Below are 8442 nucleotides of genomic sequence, written 5' to 3'. Positions count from 1 at the left end.
AGCATGTTGGGGAGGGAAGGAGTCCGGTTCTTGCGAGGTGTTAGGAATGGGGGGTGCTTCTAGGGCCGGTGTTCTACTGCTTGGTCTGACTGATGTCATGTGGGTATGTTCCCTTTGTGATGCTTCCCTGAACCATGTACTTATGACGTGTATACCTTTCTTAGGTATGTTACACTTTATTTTAAAAGTCTGTTTTCGGGGTGCCTGGGTGGCTCAGTCAGCTAAGCCTCCGATTCTTGAATTTGGCTCAGACCACGATCTCACGGGGATGGTGAGTTTGGGCCCCACGTTGGGTTCTGTGCTGACAATGCAGAGGCTGCTTGGGATTCTCTCTCTCCTTTCTCTGCCCCTCCCTCACTTGTGTGCTCTCTCTCTCTCAAAAATTAATAAACAAAAAATAATAAAAGTTTCTTTTAAAATATTTGTCGTGCATGTATACATTTCCAAATTATCCAGTTGAACTGTTATAGCAGCAGAACATTAAAAGGCAACAGGAAGTTGATCACAGACAACATTAAAGCAAACCACCTTCTCTAAATGCACAGTTCTTGGCTGCCTTCATCTGCAGGGGGTTCTTAATGTTGCTCTAGGAGGGAGTAAGTTTTAGAGCACAAATCTATTTGGAAAAAAATTCCCGTAATTGGATGGTGTATTAAGAAAAAAAAAAAAAAGCTTCCAACAGGAAGGAAATGGAATTGTTCTCAGCAGCCTAGAACAATGTCTTCGGTTGCTTCCTCTTTGTAACATAGCAGGTGGGGGTAGGGTGAACAAAATGAGTATCCTCATGGATTTTATTTTAAGCAGTTTTAACTTTAGCATGATAAGTGCAAGATACTTAAGAGAGAAATGGAACACTTATTGATATTGTCCAAATGTTAAGGCTCAGTGCTGGAAGCATCTATCGCAAAGAGCCCAAAGTGTTATCCTTTGGTTCCTTTTTTCCCACCCTGACAGTTAGGGGTTGTTTCTCACTTGGATTTGTAAACTCCTGGAGGCCAATATTGTCTGTTTGGGAAAGCATCTGTTAATAGTAAAAAAAGATAGGGAATGAGTGATGGCAGCTGTAAAATTCTTGCTGGCTGGATAAATGCTATCTCATTGGTCTTCTCTTTTTGCCTCCCCAAGCTCACCTTCCTTCTCTCTCTCTCTCTCTAAGTGCCACAGCACCAATGTTTCTCTTTGGCACGTAGGGTTTGAATGTGTAGCTGCCTTATCCCACTCTGGGCTGGAAACACACCAGTGGCAGAAACTGTAGCTCACTGGGTAGATGTGGATCTCCTGCACTGTACCTTTTCTTGCATGGCGGAGGCTGGTTGCTTGCCCCTTCTTCAGACTGGGAGCTGCCTGGGAGCAGGGGCTGCAGGCTCCTCATGGTGTATTTCCATTGTCTGGTTCACAGTAGGGGTTCTAGAAGTGCCGGCTGAATGAAGAAAAGAAAGGATGGTGAATCAGGTCTCCCAGTTTCTAGATTCTTCAGAAGCCCTGGCTCCCAACTGCTGCAGAAAGCTGAAGCACTGAAGAAGAAGTCTACACGGCATTCCTTCTGTCCCTACTGACCACCACACTCCTCTCAACGTATACAGGGCAGAATAAAGAATGTGGGGTGGCAGTGGGGCTGAAACTTTGAGATTATTTCCCAGGTGTTCGTTTCCCTGCTCCAGGGAAACTATCTGTTTATAATTGTGGCTTGGCATTGCTAGACCCTTTAGAACAAACATTCCATGCTCCCCTTTAATACTGTCACTTAATAAGTCACTTTAGAAGTACTAGACATCTTCAGAATCCTTGTGCATACATTTTAAAGAAATAAACTTTGCAACCAGTCTTGTGGAAAGAGACCAGGTTGTGGGTAGGGTGGAAGGTGAGGTAGAGGAAAGTGCATAGGAATTTGAGAAGTGGAGAACTCTGGTGTTCTCTCATTAAAGTTCAGGGAGAGAGGCACTCGGGTGGCTTGGTCAGCTCAGTCGGTTAAGCGTCCAACTATGGCTCAGGTCATGGTCTCATGGTTTGTGGGTTTGAGCCCCACATCAGGCTCTGTGTTATCAGCATGGATCCTGCTTTGGATCCTCTGTTCCCCCTCTACCTGCCCCTCCTCTGCTCATTCTCCCCCTTTCTCTCCCTCAAAAATAAACATTAAAGTTAAGTGAGAGAAGAAGTTACTAAGAATAAAAATTTCAACTTTGCAAACCTTGCAGCCTGCATGCAACTAAGGAGTAGGGACAGAGGCAGCCTGCTTACTTCGTGCAGCACCAGCAGCTCTTTCCAGCTGTGAAGTCTCACAGATACTGACTAGATTCTAAAAATGCAAACCGTTTTCTACATACTCACTGCTTTCCCTCAGTTTTAGACTAATTTCCTTGTTAGTGATTTCAGTTTGTCTTTTCAGGGCAAAGTACCATCTCTGTAAGAGGGGAAGGGGTATATTTGAAGATACGGGAAAGTTAAGAATGAAATGTTCTGATTCCCTCATACATCGATCATCAAACACACTGCAGTGTGGAAATCTGTGTGACATGCATTTGGCATACACTTAATCTAAGGTTAACATATGTTTGCATTTCAAGTCTGGATATGATGAACAGGAATACAATTCAAAATGTAAATTGATCAATGAGTTGTTCTTCTAGAAAAAAAATTTTCTTTTTCCAGATCATTGATTTTTGATATTTAAAGAGCAAGTTACATATGGTATGATCTCATTTACTTAACACCTTTTCCCACCTCTGTGAACCTGCAGACACATGTCACATACATAAGGGTTTAGAAAGATGTATATGAGTTTTAACGGTGATTGTCCCTGGAGGGTAGATTTGGGGGTTTTCTGTTTCCTTATTTTTGCCCTTAAATATTTTCTGAGTTTTTTGTAATAAGAAAAAAAGTTTAAAAAATTAAGATTAAAGAATCTTAATTATTTACTTATTTTTGAGAAAGATGGAGGGGGGAGATATATATAGAGAGAGATATATATATAGAGAGAGAGAGAGAGAAAGAGAGAGAGAGAACAGGAAGAAAGCAGGGCAGAGGCAGAGAGAAAGGGAGACACAGAATCTGAAGCAGGCTTCAGGCTCTGAGCTGTCAGTAGAGAGCCCGATGTGGGGCTGTGAATCATGACCTGATCCAAAGTTTAATGCTTAACTGACTGAGCCACTCAGATGCCCCAAGAAAAAATTTTAAGTTATTTTTAAGCAAGAGGAGAGTTGTGGTTAGAACATACAGATCTGAGAATAGTTAGAAATAGTCAGAGAAGTTGATGGTCACTCCAATAATCACATCATTCTCTTTCCCTCTGGACATGCCCCTCATCAGCCCATTTCCAGTGGTCAGTGTCATCCACAATGCAAATCTGATGGTGGCACCTCCCTGCTTTGAGTCAATTCCCTCTAAAGGGATGTCAGTGTCACTGTTCATCCTTACTGTCCTATGTAAGTCAGTCACCTTTCAATTCCCAGTGACGGTATCCTCACTCAAAGTAGCTTAAGCAAAAATGAGGAATTTCTTTGTTCATGTAACCAGTCTGAGGTTGGCTTTAGGTGGGGCTAGACTTAGTCCTGCCTTTCTCATGTTAGTTTTGTTTCTAGACAGGCTCTGTCCATGTGGAGGCAACATGCCATCGGTATCTCCAGGCCCCCATGGTCCTTCAAACTGGGATCCTGAGGAACGGAGACGATTGGGGTTGGCCTGGGTTGGGTCATGTGCTTTTTCTTGGGGCCACTCCAGAATGGAATGAGGAGTACAACAGAGGGGAATGGGTATTTCCCAAAGGAAAGGATTCTAGGCAAACCATGGCACCTATATCTCCACTCTTCAGACTCTAATCCGTCTCTCTCCCTCTCTTTCTCTCCCTCTCCTTCTTGGTTCTGCAAGGACCTTTACTGGATGTCTCCTTCCAGAGGCAGGATATACACATACCCATGTGGCTGTGGTCAGGCATTGCTCCCAGCTCTTCTACCTCAGTAGAATGAACCCCAGGCACAATGCTGACTGCCCGCGGTCAGCAGGGCAGCGGGAGACTCCAGCACAGTCACTTCTCCAGGGGTACAGAACTGAGCAGCCTCTCCATCAGGTCAGCGTGGGCCAGCAGCATGCAGCGCCCACAAGCACTCAGGCCCAGTGAGCCCAGGGCACCCCCTCGGTGTACGAGGCCCACAGCAACCTCAGCTAGGCCTCCTACTTGTTGCCCGCCATCTTGCCACAGGTGAGGCAGCACATAGGTATGATCATGGCGGCAGCACGGCAGCAGGCTGGTCCCACAGACTGTCTGACCGACAGCCACATGCCATGATTCTCTAGACTCCTCTCTTTTCTAGCTGTACCTCAACTATTTTCAGTTCCATGAACATGCCAGACTCACTTCCTTATCTTTTATTTTGTGCACCTCACTGCATTGGCCCCAAATAGCCTTCCTCAATTTTTTACCTATTGTGAACTCATCCTTCAAGCTTTTCCTGATCCTCCCTATCTGGGCTGGGTACTCATACGTGTGATCCCATAAGCATGTAATTGATACTCTTGACATCACACTACAGTCTGTTGCAAGTTCTTGTTTGCATAAGTACTTGTCCCTCCCTCACTAAACTAGCTCCTTGAGTTCAGTGATTGCTTAATGAATGGCCCACAAATGTTTATTGAATGATTGAAAGACAACCTCAGTATGGAAAAGAATGTAACCTGATTCCTCCATTTATAAAGTTCCAACGAAAAGTCTTGAAATTTTGTTTAGGAGTTAAGGTATAATCTATTTTTTTAGAAGATATTTTTAAAGTAATCTCTACGCCCAATGTGGGGCTCAAACCCACAGGCCTAAGATCAAGAGTTGTATACTACCGACTAGCCAGTCAGATACCGCAAGGTATAATCTGTTACAAATAAAACCTTACACATGTAATTTGCTACATATGTGTTAACGAAGTAGACATTAACATTAAATATTAAATCATGCTAAATTAAGTATCATTGGCCTTTGAATATGATGTTATAGTTCTATTTGAAATATTGCCACCAATATCTGGTTAGCTAGGTCAGGGTCTCTTAACCCAGAGTCTATAGATCTCTAAAAGATTTGAGGGTAGAATCCAGATGATATGTGAACTTGGATGCAAATAAAAATTATTTCCTCTAAACTTTAAGTGGAATTTAGCATTTCTTTTGATTATAAATGTAACAATCCAGAGCTGCATCAGGCCATAGTTGTGACCTTGTCAACAATAGAAATCAGGTGTTTTAATATCACAATCGTTATAGAGATATCATACTGTTTATGCTACTTTGATATCATAGCAGTTGTCAAACTTCCTGCTAGATGTGGTTATTAAATGAACACATATATTGCTGCATTACACATTTACACATTTTGATAACTTGTACTTCAATATAAGTTTTTACATTTTTTTATTCATTTTTTTTAAGAGAGAGAACACATGAGCAGGGGAGGGGGGAGAGGGAGAGAGAGAGAGAGAGAGAGAGAGAAAGAGAGAGAGAGAGAATCCCAAGCAACCTCCACACTCAGCTTGGAGCCCGACAACAGGCTTGGTCCCATGACTGTGGGATCATGACCCAAGCTGAAATCAAGAGTCAGAAGCTCAACCAAATGAGTCGCTCAGGTGCCCCTAATTGGTTTCCTTGTAATGCAATGCATTTCATTTTCTGCACTTAAAAACATTACTCTGAAAAAGAAACCATGGCACAAAAAAGTTGAATTGATCATGGCATTCGTTTGAAATTAAGACCAAAGTGTGGAGATCTGACTCCAGAGAAACTTAGCCCTCCTGGCCTCTGTACTGACAGGCAAAGGATAGAGATTATGGGCCTTCTGGACAATCCTAAAACTATAAATCTAAGAAAAGATGACCTTTCTCAGACTGAAAATTTATTTGGATGGAAAAGCCATGTGACTTATTTAAGTTTCAAAGGATCTCTGGGGTAGGTTGGAAAAGTGGAGTAAATGCATTTGGATCTACTCATAAACTCACAACTAAATGCTGCAGACTTTGGCCTAAGAGCTTGTCCAAGAAGACATCTACTAGAATAGGATTTTGGTTATCAAAACTGTTAGGACATGCTGCTCTGTATTCTTTCTGATAATTGGTGACAAGGACCTCTCAGAGGTAGTAAACTCATTGGAATATTTATTCTCTAGGGATTTCTCTTTGGTTTATTTGTCTTGGTTCCAACAGGAAGCAGGTGGTCCTTAAATTAAGATAATTTGAGGAGATACTGCACAAAAGTATGGGAGCAGGGAGCCACGACAGGAAGCACAGTAACTTGAGCAACTCCAGGTTAGTGGCAGCAGAGCTGACATTACCTCTTGGCCAGAAGGAAAAACACAGGGAGTGGCAAATCAAAGGAAAGTAGTGAAGGGAAGTTTGGAAGAGATGGTGATGGAGCTAAAAGAATAGATATTCTGACCATTAGTTTATCTCTGACCAGGGCACTCCTTGGAAAAACCTACCCAGAGGCCAGGAGGCAAAGGAGCCCACTGCTGTGGTCTCTTCATCAGCATCATGGGGAAGAGGGTGAAGTAGAGATGGACGGGACAGAGATATCCAGTACACTTGAAAAGTCCCTATCATAGCACATATCACAGTATTTGATGGTCCAAGGGGGGCAGAGCTGCAATATTTAACTAGTCTAATTTTTTTTTAAGTTTGAGACTCACACACACACAAAGAGAGAAAGAGAGAGAGTGGGCAGGGGCAGAGAGAGGGAGAATCTCGAGCAGGCTCCATGGTGTCAGCACAGAGCCCGATATGTGGCTTGATCTCACAAACTGTGAGATGATGACTTGAATCAAAATCAAGAGTTAGATGCCTAATTGCCTTAGCCACCCAGGAACCCCTATTTTTGTACTTTTTAAATTCATGGCTATGCCTAGCAAAATTCTGGCTCACGGTAAATACTTAATGTTACTGGATGATTAAACAGAGAATTGGCATGCTACTGAAACAAAGAGTAAAAAGCAAACTACTACCAGTAATTAGGAACTAAGTATTTACTTTCAGACACTGGACATTTAAAATGTTATGAAGGGGTACCGGGTTGACTCAGCTGGTGGAGCAGAGTTGATCTCAGGGTTGTCAGTTGGAGCCCCATGCTGCGTGTAGAGATTACTTAAAAATAAAATCTTTAAAAAAATGTTATGGAAATATGGGGGCATCATGTAGCTCAGGCAGATGGATGTCATAGCTTTATGATGTAGCTAAGTACAATTGAGTGTCAGTACTTGACAGATTCTGTGTTTGCATGTTTGCCTGGTACTCTCCGGGTCACCTCTACAGTGAAAATTTTGACTTGCTCAATGCGTATGTTCCCACTTGGGGTTGAGCAAGGTGTTTCACCTCCCATACTATAGATGAATATCCTTTGCTCCAGCTAGTGCCAAGTTGTTGGCACTCTTGTGCTTTCGTTGGTGATTTCTCTGTTTAAAATGCTCCCCAGATGTAGTGCTGAAGTGCTAATGTTCCTAATAGGTGCAAGAAGGCTGTGATATGCCTCATGCAGAAAATAACGTGTTAGGTGAGCTTCAGTGAAGCATGAAGTTACAGGACTGTTGACTATGACTTCAATGTTAGTAAATTAACAATACAAAAAGACACCTGAAATAACCTTATGTATTGATTAGTTGATAAAAATGTGACCAGAGGCTTGCATAACAATAGGCCTGTATTTTCCCTAGGAGCAATGGTTCAGGATTCATTAATTCTGTGTTAGTGGTGACTATAGAATCTAACTGCCATGAAGAACAATCAACTGCACTTATGGTTTTCCAGTTCCTAATAAAGATTCAAAAAAGAAAATTCAATTTACAAAAGACATTTTTCTATAGTTGGCAGCTGATTGGTACTCATAATGTAAAACCAAAAAGGGGAGAAACATTAAAACCCATCACCACTGCATAATTTCGATGTGATACATTAAAATTTATTAGTTTCTGAATAGTATTTGATTAATTCCAAATTATTTCAATTAAGGTTGTCTAAGCCATATAGTTGGAAAATTAAAGAAATTAGTGGGAGGGAAAAGGGAAAACAATCTAATACATTGACTTTAAGAATTACATATGCTTTATTCTTATTATCTGGACTCAGCTGGTTAATCCTTAGTTAGGCCAATTTATACCTACTCCACAATAAATCATACATTATCCAAACACTTCATGCTTCTACTTACAGTAGCATAGCAAACTTGAAGTTCCTTTTAAAAAAGAAATCACCATTCCATTGACTAATGTAGACAATTCCTCCATGCTCTGGAATAAGAATATTTAATGTTAGCCAACAAAGACAGCCAGCTATTCTTTTGAGGCATGTTAAATAGTGGCAGCCTTTTGATTTTTAGTTGCTTTAGGTATACAACCTTGAATAATAGGAGACACTGAGCTGAAATTTCTAACCCATTTTCTATCGGTAAGGATGGTATTTTCCCCCAGGGACCACCAGGTATTTA

The 8442-nt window shown here is 41.7% G+C and overlaps 1 protein-coding gene across 1 annotated transcript; it reads right to left on the bottom strand.

Annotated features, from left to right (window-relative positions):
• Positions 1–4021: 4021 nt before the first annotated feature.
• Positions 4022–4221, bottom strand: POLR2L (RNA polymerase II, I and III subunit L). The gene is given in 2 exon segments (XM_077763684.1): positions 4022–4125; positions 4128–4221. Coding segments are annotated over 2 exon segments (198 nt in total).
• Positions 4222–8442: the final 4221 nt, after the last annotated feature.

The sequence above is a fragment of the Crocuta crocuta genome, unplaced genomic scaffold (genome assembly GCF_008692635.1).
Source record: "Crocuta crocuta isolate KB4526 unplaced genomic scaffold, BGI_CrCroc_1.0 scaffold433, whole genome shotgun sequence".
Lineage (NCBI taxonomy): Eukaryota > Metazoa > Chordata > Mammalia > Carnivora > Hyaenidae > Crocuta > Crocuta crocuta.
The sequence above is the reverse complement of the archived record's forward strand: the minus strand, read 5'-3'. Positions and strand labels throughout refer to the sequence as shown.